Raw genomic sequence first — 23321 nt, forward strand, 5'->3', positions numbered from 1 at the left:
CATGGTTGGATGCTGCGAGCAGCTGGACTCGCAGACCGTAAATCAAGCATTACCACAACGATCGTCAAGTTTTTTTCCAAATGAATGGAACTGTGTATCTTGATATCATTGATATTTATCGCTCGAGAAGAAGGATATAGGAAAAATTTGGAATTTTCGCACATGAGAAAGGATGCTATCAAGTGTTTAACCGCAGCGTTGTCTCTTAATTGGCTTATAAATTCCGTCCGAGAATTCGTGCACACATTTCAGAAACGTTCGAATACATTTCAAGCGGTGGTTCGTCCATTTAAGGTAACTCGCTCGACCTGGTTCTGAATATTAATTTGACAGGAACCATTCTGGACATTCCTATTACGCGTGCTTCGCGTGAAAAACCAGAAGGCTGTGGGACGAGGAGAATCCGGACGTGGTCGTAACTCGAAATTACCGTTTCAACTGAGAAAACTCTTTCGTAGCTCGGTGCATCGGACGAACAGTATTAAAATCGTCGGCGATGAATCTCCGGAGGGATAGAAAATTTAATTGAAAAGTCAAGCACGTTCGCTCGTAAGTTCCATTCGTTTTCGAGGAAATATTCATAAACTGTTCGACGTTCCAGGGATGGTTGTTGGCGATCGAACAGAACCCGGGAGAAAAATAAGGTGGGGAAAAAAATTTGTCCCTGAGGAAGTTGCACGAACGATAGAGGAAGGCTCCTCAAGTTTTGTTAGAAGAGAATCGAAAAGACGCTCCTTTCACGAGAAATCTCTTCGTGAGATTCGCGAAAAAAAGGAAAATACGAGACGATCGAACAGAGAAAACGACCGACGTAGCTGGCCTGTAACATCCGTATCCGATTTCCTTCTTTCACGAGCGAATCGCTGATGTAGTAAAGTTGTTTGCTTGCAACAATGCTATCTTTACGTTCCTTTTGCGTAAACAACGATTTCCCCAGCGACATCAAAGAAACAACGGATCCTCGCAAAAAATATCTAAACGAGCATTGTTATCAAGCTCGCGCGGTAAAAATGTTATTTCTTTATCTTGCTTGTTTATTTAATGCCATTCCTAATACAGTAGACGATAGTAACATTACCTTACCAGATGTTACTTCATATCAACCAAGAAAGGTATTAATATGAAACATCGTCGATTTTATGTAAGGCTGTTGATAAAAACCGATTTTTTTTTTTCAGACTTCTCAACCGCAGAAATTTAATCCGAGTCATCGTAAAACACGAAACGAGGTCTTTAGAGAACGTATCGTTGCTCGATTTTCCACGAAAGGACCGATCGTAAAAGCACACCACAGTAGGTAAACTATAAGTAAACGCAACCAGGCTGGTCCCGCTGTAATTTGCATATAATTTGAATTAAACGGTCTCGCGACGCAAAAGAAAGGGTGGCACGAGAGAGACCGGCCATTGGCACGGATCCAAAGATTTTTTTCCTCGATTTTCTGATCCCTTCCCTGCGCCGTGAATCAACATATATTTGGATGAATTCGAAGAGACGCGAAATTGATCGCTGAATTGCTAAAGTTTTCCACTTTTCTTGGATATTTCAATTCCCTAGAGATTGCGTCGGATTGCGCGACTGATGGAGAACCATCCGGTATCCTATAATTATTCTATCCGAGGGGACGCCTACTTTGTAAATTACCGCCGGAACTGTCAACCACAAACCTAACTATCGATCCATCGTTAGACGCGTATAACGATCGGACAGACTCGAACGAATAGGAGTCTGTCTGGCCTCCTTAAAGGATGCCATGTACAGAGCCGGGTTAAACCCCAACATTTGCGTCTCCCTTTGGTCTCGTTAACACACAGGTATACCTCTGCACCGCGATCATGTACCCTTGTGGTAAATACACGTGGTCGCGTATCCATATGTATGAGGAGGAGAATGAACAGGGAGGTCAGACTTAAAAAAATGTTATCTCTTCAACTTGGGTCTGAAAGGGTACCAAAGTGGCGTTCGGAAGGTCGGCGATGCACGGCAACTTGGACACATCCATACACGTATCATTCGGCAAAACAATAAGAAACTTCGCGAATAATATAGCTCGCGAATTGCACGACGAAGTGACGCAAAGAATGCGAAACAAAATTTCACGGTTCTATATCGCTGCGTATGGAACGTGTAGAGGAACCGCGCGAAACCTACTGCAAAGTTTAGAAAGTTCCGTCGCTAAACTTCTCTAGAACTATCTTGCAGTGCTATCTTTCCGTAAGCGGGGACCTGGAAAGCTAACATCGCGAAAAATTTTCCCGCGGTTTTAATAAATCTTGCCACCCTCCGCTGTTCGGTAAGTTGCAGTCTGACCGCAATATTCGTCGAGTTGCCCTCGTCCAGTAAAACTCCGCTTTACTTTCCAACTTGGAAATATTTCGCGAGAAATATTCGCATGTTTCGATCGGTGTAACGTTAAGAGAGTGGTAGGTATCGTTATCGTGGAGTTTCAAACGAGGGGTGATAACAAAGTTTGCGTTTCTATTAGAATCACTGCTGTTCCCGTTGCATTTCCGTTCAGCTAATCATCGTTAACCCCTTCGTGTCTATTTTTACTTCTTTAACGATGGGAATACTCAAACGCTTATCGCGAACATTTTTCGCAAAGCACTCGGATAATGGTTTCCAAAATACATTATGAAAATTAAATTTCTACGATCGATTTGTGACGACTGTACAATGCGCGACTCTGTAAAAGTGTTAATCGCGTTAAATAATAATTGTGTTACCACCTTTTTTTGCATCTCTTTTACCCACCGTGCAAAATTCCGGGAAAATAATGTTCAGCTACAAAGATAACTTAACGCGAAACTTTGAAGATAATATGAATGAACGCGACCCAAATCCTAGACCGTAGTAAAACATCATACTTAAAAATTTATTTAAATACCGTCTCGTTTGTTAACCGTGTCACACGGAAGATTCAACATCTGAAAACTATCAAGTACGCAAATCTAGGTTCATAAAATATTTTTACCAACACGGCGGTAGTCTCGTCTCTCTTTTCAACCCAAGCTTTTATAAGTTCCGTCAGCGTTTCCTGCCAAACGAACGGGCACAATAAAACTAGAAAGAAAGGATACACTGCAGAGATTCGGGCTGCTTGTTTTCAGCTTTTTTCCGCGCCGAAGAGCACATGCTCGACCTTTGCCGAAAAATAAACAGTCGGACACGACGGACGAACATGCAGGCTTCCGATTCGATTTCCCGTGGAACCATAGGAATGCCTGCATTTCGGTTAAACAGCGATCAACAAGATAGAAGGACTTCGTTCAGGGATGCACAATGGCTGCAATCAGCCGCGGACTAGTGCCTGCGGACGGCAGTCGTTTATTCGAAAATCGACTTCGATCTCTCCGCGAACATTCCGTTCGACGAATGAACTTTGCCCTCCTAACTCTTCGTCACTTTGACGCGGCTCGCGGAGGACAATGGGTGCGACGGGATCGAAGCGAGATCACGCGGTTTAATATTCCGTTAATTAAATCTTTAACCACTCTATGCTGTATGCTCTATTAAGAACTCTATACGTTCTACATTCCATATTCTACACTCTACTACCCGCGCTCTATATTCTATACGCGTTGTCGCCAGCTTCAATGCAATTCCAAATTTCTTTCTCTCATCTTCCACAAAGCGCGCACGAATGCATCTATCAGTTTGATCGAGAAGAACGCTCGTTAGCGACGCCATTAGGAGACAGTCCTCGCTGCCGAGGCTTTCAGTTCCAATTAGTCTGGTATTCAACGAGCAGTTCGAATCGCGGCCGTTCCGGAAGCCAAGAGGAAACAGGAAAGGGAAAGAGTAGCGTAATATTACGCTACTGCCACTCAACTTTGTCTAGCGACGGGATAAAAGCGACAGAAACGGCTTTCAGCGTGCCGAGTTCAAGATAAGCCACGTAACCCTTCCCTTTCTTTCACATTTCTCTCTCTTCACCCTCCTCCCTTGCTTCTATTTTTTATTCCTTCTCTTGGTGCTCGAGCACCGCAGTGGGTTTTCCTTTTTATTCGCCAAGGAAGAGGGGACGGATGAACGTGAAGTGGAAAACAGAACGCGTAAGGAAAAAGAAGAGTCTCGCGAGTAAAGAGTTTGTTTCTCCTCCTCTTCCGGCTCTTTTATTCCCTGGACACAATCGGAAGGTGCGATCGGGACGCGCGGCGATGAGAAAACGTTGGAAATTGCAGTAGAGCTCTCGACATGCATCGGAAGCTCGCTTTCTTCGTGCAAATGCAACACGAAAACAATAACAATTGATCTTTGAGTGGTTGCAACCTTCGTAATAAAAATTGAAAGTACCTTCTTCTACATTTTTTCATATTTCACGCCTGAAACGTTTGCGGTGATTCAACTTTCGCATCGTAGAAAGGAAACGGAAACGTTTTTGTTGCAGGTTATTTGTTTTCCCGATTGAACAATGTTTCACCTAAGGCTGCGAAGAGAAGAAAACAGGTGTTATAAACAGCTGAAAGAACCTAAAATAGAGCGATTTGGATGGTACAAAGCGGATCGTGTTAGCCACGGTACGTTCAATGAATTCGATTCGCGTTTCACTTGGCACGAGCTGCATTTCGGTTTCGAGACGATTCCTCTTCCTTGTTTTTCGCTCGATAGCGTTCCGAGAACGATCCTGACCTGCATCATCTTCACAGGGACAAGATACCTATGCGCCGGCTTCGGTTGCCGTCGGAATCTCTTTGAATTCCGTGTCCATCGTTCCGAACCGTTCGTCAATACGTGAATCTTCGAGGAAATTCCCCACGGATTGGTTTGATCCTTCCGTGGTCAGGATAGTTCGAACAACGATCGATTGAAACGTAGAGATTAAGCTCGATTCGGATAGGTACATTCGCGCTTCGTTCGAGATTTAAAATTGAAACTATCGAAATGTAAATGAAAATATCAAAACCGAGAGAGTTTTTCGTTTGACCGCAAGTCTGATCAGTGCTCGTACGTTCTACTTTATTTTATTTTATTAACCGACTTGGAAAAAGGAGAATGTTACTCAATTCGATCAGTACTCCGAGACGGATGGACCAATCGGAACGAAACTTTTTGCAACTTGTAGAGTACAACTCCCGATTGGTGTCGTAAAAAAAATATTTTGAATTTTTTCATACCTAATTCCACTTTAATTGCGGGATTTTCTAGAATACAACAAAATTTGGTAATCGATCTAATCGAATACCATGGACCCGGATATTTCGTCTTTCCGTCCGCCCTTTCGAAATTATGTACTTGTAGACAATAGTACAAGCAAGATCCATTCATCGGATCGAGCCTCGCGTTCTCGCCTCGGCTGGAACACAGAACGCGGCGTTTCTGTTAATTAGTACACCGTCCGCAGGAGTAATTAAGGGAATGCAGTCGAGACGATGGGAGAAGTGCAGCGTGTCCCGTACATTGCAGCACATCCAATTTTAAAGTGGACATTATCTCTAAGCTCTTTAGCCAGCGTGTCTTCGTCCAGCTGACGAATTAAACCGACGCTTTGGAAGTATAGGGATTCTATGGGTTTTCCTCGCGGTTCCGAGGACCACTTATCACGGAGACAGGTGAGAAACCTCGCGTGTTAAAATTAAATACGAACATTTCTTACAATCGATATAATAAAGAGGAAAGTGTAAGTTCGTGAAATAGCCGACGTTTTTAATCCCCTCTGGTCAAATGTTCTATAATCGTGCCTTGCACTTTGCTTGGCGTTCACAATTAAGCGAAGCGTTCGAAACAGCCAACGGGATAGAGAAGGAACTTTCTGGGCAGCTTGTGTTCCCGGATCACGAGCTATCGAACTAGAAGGTCTAACCTCTGGGACAAACTTACCATCCTATGCTGGATCGGATAATCTAAAACTATCTAGAATCCCATCGAGTTCCACTGCTCATCGATTAACACGAAGAACAACACATCGTATTCAGCCTTACAATCTGGATTACATTATCCTTCTCATGAATCAAGCTCAATTTGCCCGGAAAGCTCGCCGCTTTGCAACGAAAGTGATTATCGGAAATTTAAAAAAATAAAGGCTTCTGTTTAGCTTCGACGCAACGACTGTCGAAGTGAAACGGATAAACAAATAAAAAAAAACGAAATGAAAGTCGAGGATAATGGCATCGACGACAGGAAGTTTTAGTGACGAAATCGTGTGCGGTAATTTTCGTGTCGAATGATTTCAACCATGAAAGAGCACGACGAGTGCACGCGTTCCTGGATGGTCCACAGCTGTTGTTGAACTTGCGAGCGCCCACGTGAACCTCTCGTGTTTCATTCAACGACTCTCCTCACACATTTACGAGCTTCGTCGAATCGGCCATTATGTTTCCGCAACGTCTACGAAATTAGCAGCCTGATATCAACCCCCGTTTTCAAGTTCGACGTCGTCGGCTTTCGTGCGAATCGCGAAAATCGTTCTAATCTAATCGCGTTTCACGAAATCAAATTTCCAGAAAATTATTCCACTTTGTATTCTAAATAATAAAGAAATTCTTGATAAAACACCACAAAAAGTAAATAACTTTACTTTCTATCATATTCTTTCATCGATCTGATTTTCTAGGATTCTATTTTCCAGCACGACGGTAAATTAGGCGCAATCAGGAAGAAACGTGACCGATCGATCGCGCTATCTAATCCAACGCGTTCCATCGGCTTGTGCAACGAGAATCAAGAGGAAAATTTATTCTCGATGCAGGCGGCCGGCGATAAATCAACTCGGAAATTTAGCTAGGCGCAACGTTTCGCCGGCTACACGTGGTTAACATCGTTATAATAACTCGCCCTTGTGTTTCCGTGAAAATCGAGGTCGCAGGGAAGAATTGTTTTAGACATGCACACGGAAAACACGAGGGGAAAAGAACAACGAACGAGTGCTCGAAAGTACGCTTCGTTTCTTACGAATTTTTTTATTCTAAAGTGTATAAAAAATATAATGAAACATGCGATTACCGTTTCATTGTATGAAAATCTCATGGAAAATGAATCTAAAGGAAAAATAAGAGAAACAGGTTTTAAAACGTCGCTGCAAGCAATCAACCTTTTTTGCAGAGTTCTTTGAGAACATGACGAATTTGAAGATAAAGAAAAAGGAATTCTTGCTTTGAAAACAGCGTTTCAGCAACGCTACTGTAAGTCTAACTCACGAAAGACAAAAGGGTTCCGGCGAGAACAACGGAAGGATGCTTCAAGCGTCGACGCCTCAATTTCGCTGGTAATTGCGCGCCTCCAACTTCGTTTTCTCTCGTCTGCGGAAGACTAATTGCATTTCGAGTGTGAACGTTTCGAATTTCGCCAGCTAGGTCTACCGCGTTTTACCAGAAATCCGACTGATTATTTTCGTATTGCAAAATCGTGAGATAAGCGTCGAGGAAGTTCGGAAGAACTTATTGTACACAATTTCATCAGTGGATATAATTTTCTAGCAAGGCCATTCAATTACACGACTTTCCACGTGTCACCATTAAGGCTACCACGGTTTCTCGAAGGAAATTGGTCCACTCTGTCCAAGAGAAGTTTTACGCTTCGCCAAACATTTGTGCCGGCCAATAAGAAGTGTTGCTATTGCGAAGGGTCATCCTGGGGTTATAACCTTTGCTAGTTCAGGAAGACAACACGAGATCTCCGTTAACACGGTAACTACCTTTGGGTCACCGGTGAACAGCAACCCCCTGTATGAAATATTCAATAAAAGTGAAAAGAGAATTCTAGCATCTAATAGTGGTAAGGTTACCAATTGAAAGCTCAATTTGAAAATTAATCAAAACATCGATGCTTTAATGGCATTTAAGTGGATGTTAGGCATAGGATATCGAATCTTTCACGATGTAAAGTGTGAGCTACACAAAATGCTTTCAATCGTTTAAAGAACGATAAAAATAAAGAACCACTCAACATCGTTTCAATAAACAATTTTCATTAGTTCAGACTTGTTTATTGATATATCGAGAAAAGTGTTCATCGATCTTCGAATAAAAATCAACTTCCTGTACGAATATTCGTATCGTATGGCTTTGAATATTCGTTCGAAATCCGTTGGAAAGCAATTTCGTTGCATCAGCAGGGAAATTGAAGCTTCGTAATCATAGACCCGTGATTATCTTCTCTTATGAAATGTAAAAGTGGAAGAGTAAAATTTTAGTAAAAAAATCAGATTTTTCGATCTTGAAAAAATAACAGGGTACCGGAAATGATGAAATTCGCGGTTAAATTTCTGATGGCCCCTTTTATTTATGCATTTGTACGTTTGTTCAACGGGTTTAAGCCTTTCGGCATAAATAGATTCTGACAATTCGTTTACGCTCAGATCGAACGGGACCGATAATTGTGCAATTGCACGTGGAATTTAATTAACCCGACGATCCGTGGCAAGCTATTGACATTTGTTTGCAGAATGTCAAAGAAAACGCATCCGCGCATAGAGTACACTAAACAAAAAAGAATAACAAGCCAAACTAAAAGCAAAATAATATCTAAAGAGAATGGAGTCCGAAATTAAATTCAAGTTACTGTTATCTATATGATCCATCGCTCGAGGGTTAAACGAAATCTTCATCAAACTCGTGTATACAATTTCTCTTGAGCTTCCATCAAACATCGCGTTATTTTTGATTCAACTCGAACCACGATACATCAGTTTTTAATTCAAGAACAAATCGCTTCTGACTCATCGGTACAGAAATATTTTAAGACCCGACAAACGTTTCAAGCTTCTCCATGGAATTTATGAACCCTACTGGCCGATATCCGAGGCTGATAAGTCAATTTTAACGAGCCAACCTACGTTTTAACTTCTTTTTCAGTCAATATAGTGCAAAAAGGAAAAATTTTTTAATCCAGCTAAATCAACTGGCATAAAGTTACTTCATCCTGGCATCAATCGACTCGACGCCACAGGATCTTGACTCGAAGGAATTAGGTTCTCCGTGCAGGATATTAAATGAACGATTACAGTGTCCCAGACACAAGAAGCACGCTGCAAGGGGTCCTGTATAAGGATTATTACCAGCATGTTTCGTAACATTGGTCCGTGGCTGCGTTTACACGAACAATATTGAATTCTATTTTTACAGAACGACGAGGCATTTGATTGTGCCAATCAAGAACAAAGGGAAGGGTTTTCTTTTTTTAAGGGACGTATAGAATTAACATTATAACTTTGTCAATTTTTATATTATAAAAATAGATACTCTATTTATTCCTAAATAATCGTAATTCAGTATGACGAATAACGCACCCAATTTCATCCTTGAACTCAGGGATGCGCTGTGATCTCATATTCTCTTTTCTTTCGTTTATTCGACCCTCGTGGGACCCCCTGGCGCCAACGAAACACAAACACAATTACAAGCGCACGCACGTGTATCGAAGAGTTCAGGTACGTCAGCAGAATAAAGGGAAGGAAATCGAAGTTAGGGTGGATTTTCATTTCCTATCTGCCGACGTAGGATCTCGTCGTGGAATATGGGAAAACTCGAATGAATTTGGACTGAAAGTTTCCTCGCGAAGGTATTGTTTTTCCAACCGGAAACCCGAGAGCTTGCACGTGCTCGTGCAATACCAGCGGGAAAGACTTTACGAAAATCTTCCAACTCTTCGTGACGGCACTGATACGTGCCTAACAAACGATTCCCGTGAACAACCGGAAATGATCTCGCGGTTTCTGCAACGGGAGCCGCAGTAAAATAAATCGCTGTGCTTGCAGCGCAAGCCGTAAATTCGAAGCGGAACGAGGCTTGAAATTTATCGAAACGAATATTAATGTTCGAACTGTAAAAGCACAACTGATGGAAAAATATGCGTGGCGCGAAATTTCGTCCATCATCAACGAACTGTTTTATTCAATTTTTTTTTTTTTCCGAAAATGTTTTTCAAAGAAGAACAAAAGCGATGATAAAATATTTGCAAGTACGAAACTGGGTACACAATTGTTACGCGGTTCTATATTTTGGAAAATATTTTTCTTCCATTATTCGTCAACGCGAGTGGAAAAACTATTGATGAAGTTAAAAAGCAACAATGGCGCGAAATGAAATCCATCGAAAGGAATATTAATCAAAAAATTAGAAAAAAATTTGTGGAAAAATACTTCATTGAATAGGTTTCTCGTTCATAACGTTACCATCCATTTAATTGATTATTTCGGCATATATACCTTCAACAAGTGGAAGGACAATTAATCTTCTATAAAAACAGATCTCGACATCGAGGACAGGACAGAGGCAAATAGTGAAACATTCAATGTAATTAGGGCTTTCGCGGTCTCGTATCGTCGCTAAGCAGAGGCCGTACACGACGCGTAACACATTTATCTAATAATCAAAGATAAATGAACGTACGGACGCATTAGCCGCGATATCGATCTGCGAATGAGAATCAGGATTTGTGGAAAGGGTTAAAGTGGCTTCGTGGCTCTCAACGACCCGTCCTAAACCTTCATTTCCCTGGATTACCCGTGAACTTGGTCACGAACTTCGACAAATTACGTACTAATTCGTTGCAGCAAAATATTTCGTAATTAACCTAAAGGGCTACTGATGCACTCTGCTAACGCGTTGAAGAACAAATTACAACTTTTAGTTAATCCGACAGAGTATAGAGCGGAGCGAATTTAAAAGTGACGCAAAATCGATTCGTTCAATTTTTCTCCCTGTCATCGATCGATCGGATCGCACGCAACGGAACTTGTTGCTCTGGAAGCTGTCCAACCGGACAACCGCAATTACTCTTTCAATCGATCATGCGTTTTACCCGGAACCGACGAATCCATCCTACGATCTCGACAATCGACAATTTCACCATAAAGAATAGCATCGTCGAGATTTAAACGAGCCGTACAATCGTATTCATCTATCTTCTACAAAAAAATGAAAAAAAAAAAAAAAAAAAAAAAAATGTAAAGTTGGATGAGTTCAAGGTTCCATCATTTCACCTTTAGAACTTCATCGATATTGTTTTAGCCGGGTCAATGAAAAATTGGAACAAAATATTTTCGACAGGAGCAGAGCAACGTGCAAATATTTTTCCAATCGGAACGTGTAAACGAATTTTCATCGTTGTTCCTTTCGACGAACGTGTTTTTAAAGAACACGATGTCCGCGAAGTTTCATGCAAAATGACGAAAGTTGGAGATACGTTAGGGGACTTCCGTCGTGGATATAAGTCGGCGAGGCTGGTTAAGGAAGAGAGCAAGGAGGGTCGTGAATGGCCGCAGGGAATCAATGAGGACGGCGTCGCTCTGGGGCGTCGACGTTTAACTACGCGCCGTGACGCGACGACTTCCCGCGAGATTCATGCATCCCCTCGAACAGAGTAAACAAAATAAGAATTTTCTTTATTGTTACGATTACCGTAACGCGAAAACTAATTCCAAATCGACATTCAGCAGTGAACTTTCTATTTCTCGAATTTCTGAAGTGTGAACGAAATACCTGCTTTTGCACCCCTGATAAAGGATGCGAATACTCGCTTTCGACCGTGACTGTATATCGACACGCGTCTAGTTTCGATACATCCCCGCATCCAATGTCACGATGTTCGCACGTGTACACACCTATCGCGTTGCTATTTGCATGCGTGCAATTTGTGTGCGCGATGCCGATGCGTATGCAGATTAGCACATCGAACACCGGCTGGTTTCACCAGAAATATCATCGTCGTGGTTGTACTACACCGTGGTAACTATCAATCGTGTAAAAACGAACGTCGCTAATTCTTCCCCTATCTCTTTCTATGAAACTCATTTCTCGTTCCTGCACAATTCTCCGCGAAAAATTCGACCGAGCATTTAACGAGCGTTAACGAGCCGCGTTCTGCATATTAATTTTGTGGTAACGATTTCGTATAAACTTTTCGCGTGTCCATTCGTTCGTTAGGTAATGAACAATTTCGAGCAACCGATCGCGAATCGAATATATTATGATATTACATAAATTCCTGGGATTCGAACGAGGATCGTCGATAAATTGTCGACGGTGAAAACCCATTCACGACGTCGTTCCCGCGATGACAGTCGTAAACAATGGAAGATCGAACGATTCCCGATAAAATCGCGCTGGTAATTAAGGATAAAGCTCCACTCGGCACGGGTTAGCGTGGCGCGAGTTTCTGCTTTTCGCCAGACAACTGTACCATCAGTCGCGAAAACTTTGCCGTGGAATCTGTTAAACAGCCTTCGATCCCCATGGATTCAATTACGTTTCGCGAGTGACAAGCCTGACGGGGAACAACAACTCGCTTCGAGCTAATTTTGTTACGCGCATTCTCCTCGCGAATTCGTTTCGTTTAATCTGCGTTTAACGAGCTGTCTACTATTCGCTGCTTCAAAGGGATGCTTTTTAATGGCCAAAGTGCGGAAAAATTTATTAATTAGCCTGATTATAGGCTGATCAACGAATTTCATTAGTCGGAGATCAATAAAATGACCCTTTTAATTTTCAAACACAAGCTTTCAGATTGGTAGCTACGCATTATTAAATTTTCACGAATGACTGTACGTACTACAATATCTCTGCGAGTACGTACATCCACGTAATACACGTTTACACGTGTGTACACAGGACTAGAATCCCTGCGCGTCTATTACGAGCTTATTCAACCACCGAAATTGTTTCATCCTAATCGTCATCTCCGGATCGTGGATTACGGGACGCCTAATTTCGTGCCGCTGTAAACAAACACCGTATGCACGATGCGATACGGCGGATCACGGAAGAAGCAATCGTCTTCCTGCGAGACGGTGGCATTTAATTTCCGGAACGTGGCAGCAGGCGTTACGAGGGTGAAGCGAGTAAATGTCGGTCCGATTTTCTTAAACTTCACTTTGGAGAAGGAACGTGATAAAAGAGGAGAAATAAAGCGGTTGACGTGCACCAGGCAATATAGCGAGACTCCATAAAATTGCATAAATGAGAAGGAAACATGATTACAAATAAAAGTTTTCCGTCTATTACCGCACTTATCGCGACCTAATTGATAATTTGAGAAAACGTGTCGAAAACTATATAACGATTTAATTTAAACGCTTAAAAATCTGAACGCGATAATTACTTCTCAAGTATACGCATGTCCGCGATTAAACACGTTTTTACATTGTCTCGTCACGATGGGATTATTTATAGCTATGAAAATATTCCGGCCGAGGCGGATGGGTTCGAAACGAGTAGCCTCGGATGACCCAAATAATTGAGTGCTCTGATAACCCCGATTCGACCGATGAAGAAGCATGAAAATAGGATAATAAGAATTCGTTCGCGGGATAAGGTATGAAGATGAGGGTGGAGGGGGTAAAAAAGTAGTCACAGTTGAAGTTCCTCCGAATATCCCTCCCTCTTTTCTCTCGCCCTCTCCTCGTAGCATGGTATTTTAACGAGAACTTTTGTGCATACCGCTGAAAGAGAGAATTCGTGGCTCGTCGTTTCGGGGCGCAAAAAAAAAGAACATAACAAAAATGCGTCCGGTATAATAAAGCCGTTGAAACCACAAAGGTATTGTAAATTTCTACGATTTCAACCGTTCTACAAGATGAAATATTATGCCATTAACGATTCCGATCGAGCAACTGGTAATTACAGTTGATTGAAACAGAACAGTTTAATTTAATTATAAATTCGATCAAAGATCGACGCGCTCAAAGCATAAATCATGTCAGAACTCTGTATCGATATTACAAGTCAACGGGTTAATCAGAATTACGCAAGGGGTTTGGAACGTGTCGAAAGACTTCAAAGGAAGTAGCTTTCGCAACCACGATTCCTCGAGATGCAACGTACACAAGTTAGAAATCCTTGGGAAATGTCGGCAAATTCATGTAAACATGTCGTCGTAGCCGATCAGATGTTAGCTAGCATTTACGGATTGATGTTTGTGTATAAATCGAGGAGCCAGCAGGTTCGGAATAAAATGTCAGAAGTCCCTACTTGCGTCTTGCTGTCTCCAAACAAACTAAAATTGGAGAGGAACACCTTGAGAACGACGGGTTGTTTCGATAAACCGATGGAATTATTGACGAGCAGGAAAGGAAATATTTTTCGTGTCATTTCCTTGTCATAGAAGTCGTTATAAATGAAATACCTTCAAGAGAACGAGCAACGAAGAGGAAAAGGAACAGGCAAAAAGGGAAGCTTGATCTTTTTGAAAGAAAAATAAAAGCACACGTTAGAAGGACGAAGTGGCGACACAAAGCTGCTTCCCTCGTACATTACAAATGTAAATGGCCGCTTTCCTACCAGATGGATCTAAAGTACATCTCATTTCGATTCAAGGGGTTGTCGCTTTTCGCGCGTCCTCCCCAGCGACAAGTTCCATTTCGAAAATTCCATCGTCTCGTTCCCGACGCTTCTCCACGATTCCCACGGAAAATTCAACTCGCGTTTCCTCCTCTTATCCTTTCGAACATTTTACTGAAAAATCCATAGACGCGATCGGAATGCTTCGAGGAAAAGCAACTGTTGTTACTGATGGCGATCAAACAGTATTTGATAAATTTCAAATGATCCTTATTGAAAGTGAGTTGAAAAATGTTCAATCGGGACGCTAAATTAATATCAAACTATGAGACAGAGTTTCTTCTCCGGGGTATAGAAACAATGAACAGACGGGTCATTTATCAAGCGTTAACAATCAACTTACGATTAATACACCACAGACGCTGCAATGCAAGGATTAATTATGCTACTCGTAGTACAGCTGCTTCGAACAGTACTATACAGAATAAATTTATTCGTTGCGTGTCGTCCGTAGGACGGTTTATCAGACAATGAACGAGAAATCCTTCGACCGAAACTCGAGATCGTGCAAGTAGATTAAGAAGTACACGCGAAGATCGATGAGAACGAAATCGCAGTCTTTCGAGACTATTTATCAACCTGGAAGCTGTACTATTCCGTTTAAAGAAAATGCGGAAGAAAAATATCTTTCAGTTAAGGCAAATAGAATTACATCGTAATTAGGTTTAAACGAGATTCCAACGTTTAACGAATTGTAAAACATTGTCTCTAGTAACGATTTGTCAAATTTAATTTTAGCTCGATAAAAGGTACTTACTTGGAAAAGAAAATAGAAAGGAATCTATAATGGTTTATTATCATTCCCTTATCGTCTCAAGGATTATCTGCAATCTATGCAAAATTAGCCATCGTTACAGTCGATTAGGGTATTGAATGGAGATTGGAGTATCTCTCTTGAACTCGTTCTCTCTACTGTTCTCTGTGGCAACGCTTACAACGGCCACTTTCGAGCTGGAACTTCTCAAGTAAGGAAGTACTTTACATCTCGCAATCCAAGACAAAGGCTTCCCTCAAAGAGACATTTTTCTCTTTTCTTATTTGCCTTATCTACTCGCCGCCGAAGTTCATAGCGCTATCATTCAAAATGATCGGTCGAATATTGAATCAGCAATGCACAATGAAGAATAGATTAAAAAATATTAACTTGTTTGAAAAATTAATTAAGTAAATTCTGACGGTGGCGACGTGGCTTTTCACAAATTGTATAGATTTTTTTTATTCGTACCACTAATTAGTTCATTTAAATTTCAAAGCATGGCATTTGAATGCGAGTTGTCCAATGTTGATCCTTCTTTTAAATTTCATGGAATTCAGCTCTAAAAATATGTCAAATCAAAAATGTAAATGGGTCGCGCGAAATATATCGTTAAATGCGCGAGTAACTCATAGTAGAAAAAAACGATATCGTGTACATTTGTCAACTACGAATTACGAGTTACAAGATAGTAGGACGTTTAATTTATGATTCGTCCCGATAGCAGTTTAGACGTATCGATGTTAGTTAATCCACATTAATAAACGAACCGATACCCGGAGCTGTTTTAAATCTGGACGAGCGTATAAGCGCAAGGCTCGAATTAATTTACAGTCGCGCTCGGAACGATTTACGATCGTTCGATTAATGCGAATAATACTTTTCGATTACTCAGAGTCCTCGATATAAGTTGAATTTCAATCAGAGCACCGTTTTTATGAAATAGTCGTATCCAGTATGGTACACTAACCAACGATCCAATCAAGGGAACTCGCCCCTGTTATTACCAACTCGAGAACAATTTAATTATATTGACAATCGTGATTTCCAAATTTCCCTCCGGCAACTTTCGTTCTAATTCCTAGGACGAAACAACTTCGAACCGAAGGCAATTAAGGCTGTCCGATAAATTTCCCGCGTTTCCTTAGTTACTCGAACAATTCGATCAACGTGACATGCTTCTGAATTTTTCTCCTAACCGAACTTTGAACCCTTGAATATTCGGGGTTAAAATAGCTAGAAGGAGAAGAAAACTTTTTCAACTTCTTTCGACAGGTTAGACAGTTTCGGAAGCACTCGTCTAAGGAGTACACTCTTGATTGACGATCGATCGATGGAAACTTTAGTAATATTCGAACGCAATATATTTCTTGGAAGATGAAACAGGGCGAGTTCGTGGAATACCTCGGGATAAACGATTGTAACAACAAAGTAAAGATTTGCTTTACTTTCAGAGGCCACGAAAATTTCAAAAAGAAACTTTTGCAAAGCTAAGCAATTATTTGAGTATACAGGCGGAAATTTTCATAGCTTTCTAAAGATAACCGCAACGAATGGTAATGACAAGAAAGCCGGGTCAAGAGGGACCCGGTTCTTGACCGTAGTTTCGTTGCGTATATTTCCTGTGCCGGGTGGCAACTTTGTTTAACTTTCCGTACCGGCAAGATTCGTTGCGACCCGTGATCCAATTTACCCTTGAATACTTTATGCATTTTCTGAGTTACTATGAATTCAATTTTGCCGTTTTATTTATCCCGCGGTAACGAGACGAGAGAGACCAACATCTTCGGTTCAATTTTCCTTCGCAAAACAACGAAAGATCTTATCAATAATTCAATCGAGTTCATCCCTTAAAATGTAAAATTCGTTTCGCGAGACAACGATACACTAGAATCTTTGCTTCGAACATTTGTCTAGCAATAAAAACAAAGGAAACTTCAACTCTTGAAAGTTTCTCGACCAGGCTCCGAAACGAACAACCCATTCGTCATCCGAAACAAGTCGGAGAATGCAAAGATCGCGATGGAAAAACATGAAAAAGGGTGCGAGTGTTGTTCGTATAACGGAGTAAAATAAACTGACCTTGACTTTCTGGCATTTCCGGGCTGCGATGGATCTTGATTGCTTTCTGAGCGCCTCCAGAGGAAACCGCTTCCTACAGGATGCGTCTCGCAAACGGTCTCCACCACCGCACCACTTCCTTTAACTTTGCACTGTGGTTCACGTGATGGATGGGGAAAAGAATATCACCGTTTTTTGATCCCCGGTCACGAGGCAAGATGATCAACGATGCTCACCAGGAGCACCGACAGGATAACCGGAACTAACATACGCGTTCGAACGCGTCCTACGTATTCCACGAATACACAAAGGATTAAGATACATTCGAGAAAACGGTTGGATCACACGTTACGAGGACGAAAAATATTTGGAAGGACGTGTAAGACCCGTTAAACGAATCGCTCGCGGCGCGGTCTGGGCGGTGACTGAGCGGACCGAGGCGTCTCGACGCACGGCATCTCCCCCCACCCCTTCTTTCTGTCTCGATATCTCTCTCTCTCTCTCTCGCTCTCCTTCCTTTCTGTTGTCTCGACATCCTGCAACTCCAGCGGATACTGTTTTTCGACCATTTTACACCCATCTCTGGATTGCCCGCGTGACATTCAACGCTGTTGTTATTTACTCGTCCAGGGCTAACTTATTGCAAAGATACGTGTTTTCTTACAACCCGAGGAAAAGGGTAGATCCTTGGATCCGTTTAACGTCGTCGAATGATCCTTGAAAGAAATACTTCCCTTCGTAAATGTCGCGACTCGCGGCCGCGCTCGCGACAATTGAAGAGGTACCGCTACCATTAGACAAATTAAGTAACCTATGACGTCGAGGCCCTTATTTCATTATTTCAGTAATGGTAGGTAAATAGAGCAGTGAGGTTCAAGTGTCAGAAAACTGTAGGACTGGAATGGTGAAGAAGCTTCGAATATCGAAGCTAACAGAAATCCAATTTTCCCTCGCGTCTGTCGTTTCTTTCCCTTCGTGCCTTTCGTCCGAAAGAAGTCGAGAGACATCGAAGCTTCTGATTGAGCTGACTCCCGTTCGTTAATCCCATTCGCATGGACTTTAAGCACGCTCGGGAATAAAATTTCATGAAATATGCAGCTGTGAAAAGTTCGGGAAGTAGCCGGGACGACCACTTGCTGGAAATAGCGTTTACAATGACGGAAATAGATGGTGTGCCATTACGAGAAATCGACTCGAACCCGGGTTTCAACGATTCGAACAGCTTCCAATTAGCGGACACCCCTGATCGAGACATAATCAGGGAAAAGAAACGTTTCCAGCAGCAATTAAGGTAAAGAAACGTAGTCGTTAATTTTATTCGAACATCGGGAAACAGAACTCGAAAGTGTTCGACGTTTTACGTTTAATTGCACCGGTTGAAGATCATTAAATTCGTATGCTCGAACTAGAGGATCACTCGAACCTCGATGTTATTACCGAGTTATGCATACTCGGGTAGTTGAAATGTTTCAACGTTTCGTACATGCTAGACGGTAGGTGGAAGCTTTATTATGTTAAACGTATGATATTGTTTCATTCGTTCCCTGAAATTATTCGAATACACACGGTGAAATTTTGAGGAACTTGGATAGAAACAACTATTCCTGCTATTGCTTCCGTTTCTAACATTTGAATAATCATTTTTGCAACTAAATCCTCTTTTCCCAACGTTTACCTTCAACATCTTTCATCCTTATTTTTATCAAACGAAACAGCTACCCAAGAATTCCCTCCGTGTTCATGTTAACAGTAAAAAATTCGAGCCATTTCTGGTAAAAAGGGTCTATCTACATCCCAGAAGAAGAAACGTGTTCCTCTGAAACCTCTTCTATCCTTAAAACCGTGTCAATCCATCCTTTCCCTACCAAATGATGCAATCCTCTTAACCGTCCCTCTGTCCACCTGTTTTTTGGGGGGTTTTTTTTTTCTCTAAACAGTAGTCCATTTATTTGCATGGAATTGCGGTCAAAGTTTTACCACTATCCACCCGCTACTCTTCTCAACTCTTCGTCAGTTTTAATTTAATCAGGCCAATATTGGATCAGACTCCGTTAAATTATGCGCATGCATATTAAGCGAGTCATCTCGAGACGATTTTTAAGGCTACTCTTTAGTCTTTTATGCCAGGACTAATTGTTCTTAGGGAAAAATGTAAATTCTTCGGCACAATTCTCTTTGCTAGAACATCGAGGCACGGTCGACAAGTTTCCTCGTTGAAACTTAACCAGGGTGTTCGACGTCGGATCGGTTGAGGACGCGCGATTACGCGTCGAGACGCTCTTAATCGTCCCTTGTCGACTTTGCCTATCGTTCCCAACGGCAACTCAACTTTCCGCAATCGTCTCATACCGCCTGTTTCTAAACTTTCTCTTCCATGTTTAAGATTCTCTTCCTGAATTGTAACTTGTAACGTACGATACCGAAAAGAACTTACAAAACTTCCTACTTCCGTTAAGATTCCGTTTAACAGTCTGGTAAATCGGAGAAAATGTTTTTTTTATTCGAACTTTAATTTGTAATCTAATCTATGTCTATGGGAAATTTCACTTGATGCTACAGTATGATATTTCGTATCAAGAACATCGGTGACATTGAAATCCAGCAAAATATGTCATTGACAAATATTGTCTGCTTACCATAAGATTTATTTTTAAATACTGGACTTACCGGCTCAGCCTGTTGTTTTCTGGAATGACAAACTCGACGAATGATTCTTCATTTCCTGGTTGTAAAATTCCTGATATTAATTAATCGTGTTTTGGAACTTCTGCAAACGGCGCGGCGCGTCGAACAAATTGTCGCCATTTTGATTCCACAAATTTGGCGGCAACACTATTTCACTAAACAGTAATAAATGATTACGTTACTTTGATTAATCGTTGACTAAAAGATGTACTAATGATCAGTCACGATCGCAATCATTGTAATATGACATTCAGAAATGTTTAACAGCTTTAACACTGTCACAACAATTACTTTTGTTAACAATATTTTTGACAAGCACGACCACTACGATGTTTAGACGCGCACTGATTTGGATTTGAACCACATTTACGCTTCTTGATCGAAGCGTCATCTGTTCCCCTTCTGTGGCAGATTAAAATAATCTCATCAGTTTGACAGATTTTTCTACAATAATGTGTGCAATTGTCTGATATGTCATTGTGAAAATTGAATCTTTCCCATAATTTTCTTTGTGGAAATAATTATAATACGAAATGGCAGCAAGTATTTTTAGCGATAATGGTAAGCGGCTGATTTTAAGGTTAAGTAATAATTTTACACGATTTAGTAAGCTACTTTGTTTTATCCAAGTTCCAGTCAAAAAGAAATGTCCTTACATGGAAAAATGTTACCGCAAAAATCCGATTCATTTCAATGAGATGTCACATCCCCATTGTAAGTAATAATTGTTTATTTTCATTTTTATTCAGTAGGCATTCTATTGTAATTAATAAACAATATGTTTGTGTTTCAGTGGAAAAAATTGTAAGGCATCAATTGGAAGGGGAAATACAATTACCTGAAGAGCTTGATTTTGAATGCTCTGATCGATCACTTGTGGTAGACCAATTGAGGATCTTACAGATGGTACTGAAAAAGCAGAAAAATAATAGTGAAAACAGTTTGTTTGTTAATCAATTAAGTTCTCAGTCATGCACTACAAATTCAACAAGTTCCACTGAAGGTAGTAGTTTAAGCGATAAGGTAGAAAGACATAAGCAGGCAATGGCTCAAATAAGAGAAAATAAGTTGAAAGAAATGGATGAACAGAGCGAAGCACTCTTTAGAGCTTCTAATAGTAATAAAGATCCAACTAAAATTCATACAATGAAGGATGAGCTTAATAAACTCAAAATAGCTGACGAAAATCAAAGTGGTCCTTCTCAGGAAAAGAAGAGAAACAATACAGGTTTTAATGATAATGGGAGGGAGAATAAGAAATCAAAATCAGTTCATAATAAGAACAATGAAGAAGTTGGAGAATGTACCCAAAGTACAAATGAAAGCACAAAAGGAAAGTCATTGATTGATATTTTCCATTCGTGTAGTTCTATGAAATCTAGAAATGAAGTTAGAGAAAAAGCAATTGAGATGATGAAAAGACAGGGTTACAAAGTATCTGTGGTCGAGCCAGGAGGTTTTGCTCTAAAATATGCCCTTTCTGCCCCCTATCATATATTTTTCTCAAGAATTCATAATTCAAAACCAACATATGATCAACCATTTTCTATCACATTTCCTGAGATATTGGACAGAAGCCTAGGAGAAATAGCCTGTAGTTTACATATTAATTTTATGGTGGATGTTGGGTGGTTGTGTCTACAATATTTATTAGCTGGACAACGTACAGATATGTTAATTTTATACGGGGATAGGGTAGATGAGGAGAAGTTGAGCTTAAATATTACCATGATACCTATAACAATGCCAACAAAATTTGGGTGCCATCACACTAAAATCATGATTCTAAAATACAAAGACGACGGTATACGTGTCGTCGTGTCTACCGCGAACTTGTACTCGGACGACTGGGAGAACAGAACGCAAGGGTCTGTTAAATGATTTTATGTTCCTTTTCCTCAAAGGCCAGGCCTCAATGTATAAACGGTTAAATTAATTTTGTTAATCAGAATTTGGATGTCGCCACACCTTCCGCCATTGCCAAAATCAGCAAACACTAGCGATGGGGAATCCCCGACAGGTTTCAAGAAGGACCTGCTGCTCTATCTGAACAAATACAGACTGCCGGCTTCAACCGAATGGACGTCTGCTGTTCAAAGAGCAGACTTTTCTTCGGTAAACGTGTTCTTCTTGGCCTCTGTCCCCGGAAGACACAAGGGGACCGAATACGATAGCTGGGGTCATAGAAAGTTAGGTTACGTTCTTTCGAAGCATGCCACGCTGCCTCCAGACGCCCCAAGATGGACGTTGGTCGCTCAGAGTTCAAGTATCGGTAGTTTAGGTCCAAACTACGAAAGCTGGCTTCTGAAAGAAATAACATCCTCGATGTCGAAGGAATCGCCGTCAAGTTTGAAGAGTCATCCGAACTTTCAGTTCATTTACCCTTCCATAAACAATTATAAAGAAAGTTTCGATTGCAGAGTCGGGTCCTGCTGCTTGCCTTACAGTCTTCAGACACATTCGAAACAAGAATGGATAGAATCGTATATGTAGTGAGTTTCATGGTCAAATAACATTTAGCATTTCATCGGTGTTTTGTTTAAGGGATTTAATTTCTCTAGTCAGTGGAAAGCCAAGAGGACGGGGAGAGACAAAGCGATGCCTCACATAAAATCATATACAAGGTACTCGCCAGACATGAAGAGAATTCCTTGGTTCGTCCTCACCAGTGCCAATTTAAGCAAGGCTGCATGGGGTACAGTAGGCAAAGACTCCCATTATATCATGAACTACGAGGGAGGTGTAATATTTATTCCAAAATTTGTCGTACGTAGGAACATCGATGTTTATCAATGTTTCAGAAGTAAACATAATATTTCAGCATATGCTATTCCCTTTGCAGACCGGATCAACGACGTTTCCGGTTGAAGTGGAGGAAAACGGTGTACCTGTGTTTCCTATTCCCTACGATCTACCCCCAACTAAATACGAGAATGGTGATAAACCTTTTGTCATGGAATTTTTTTATTAAAATCGCGCATAATTATTTCGAAAATACTCTTTATTTTTAGAAAAAAATAAATTATTACCATGATGTTTAATGTACAAGTGAATTTTTATAATAAAGATGGTATCAGTGGAACATTGTAGTAGTACATGATTGTGGGTTCATTGTCTGCTTTGCTATTCGCAGATTAATGGAAGAAAGGATTTAATGTATAGAGGTACTCGGTCGTATAGAAAGAGAATTTTTACGAGCGTTGAAATTTCCGCGTCGCGCGTGACTTCATTTTCGATTCGTTCCCGTGCCGATTTCGTGGTTGCTCGTTCGCGGACCACGCGTTTTCCATAAAACATCAGCAGGAAAGTGTTTCCTGACCAGCGCCTTTCCGTCGTGGCACTGTATTGCTTGTGCATGCCCCGCCTTCAAACAACGTATAACGAAGCTTTGCTTGCTCTTCTTCTCGTAGCAATTACATACGGTATACGTGTGTTTCGCAAGGCGAGCCATAGCCAAGTCGTACCACGAGGACTTCATTTTGCTTCCGGTACAAATTTGCAAGAAATCAAGGATTCCATGGTAAATTAATTACGTCAAGTTTCAT

At 41.0% G+C, this 23321-nt stretch overlaps 2 protein-coding genes across 8 annotated transcripts in view; one reads left to right on the forward strand and one right to left on the reverse strand.

Annotated features, from left to right (window-relative positions):
* Trpgamma (Transient receptor potential cation channel gamma) overlaps window positions 1–19953 on the reverse strand; it is a 55720-nt gene extending 35767 nt beyond the window's left edge. For 5 of the 7 annotated variants that reach the window (XR_004580425.2, XM_034315450.2, XM_034315447.2 and 2 more), the window contains exon 1: window positions 17113–17504. The gene's annotated coding sequence lies outside the window, so the exon portion shown is untranslated. Of the gene's footprint in view, window positions 1–17112; window positions 17505–19758 lie in introns of those variants that run through there. The other 2 variants (XM_034315451.2, XM_034315452.2) reach the window with 2 other exon arrangements.
* A 187-nt stretch (window positions 19954–20140) lies between these two features.
* On the forward strand, window positions 20141–23296 carry gkt (tyrosyl-DNA phosphodiesterase glaikit). Its single transcript, XM_034315464.2, has 6 exons — window positions 20141–20337; window positions 20407–20490; window positions 20570–21644; window positions 21726–22268; window positions 22338–22542; window positions 22619–23296. Exons 1-6 carry the CDS (start codon window positions 20310–20312, stop codon window positions 22745–22747), a joined length of 2064 nt encoding a protein of 687 aa, XP_034171355.2. The 5' UTR covers window positions 20141–20309; the 3' UTR covers window positions 22748–23296.
* The last annotated feature ends 25 nt before the right edge of the window (window positions 23297–23321 follow it).

The sequence above is a fragment of the Osmia lignaria genome, chromosome 15, assembly GCF_051020975.1.
Source record: "Osmia lignaria lignaria isolate PbOS001 chromosome 15, iyOsmLign1, whole genome shotgun sequence".
Lineage (NCBI taxonomy): Eukaryota > Metazoa > Arthropoda > Insecta > Hymenoptera > Megachilidae > Osmia > Osmia lignaria.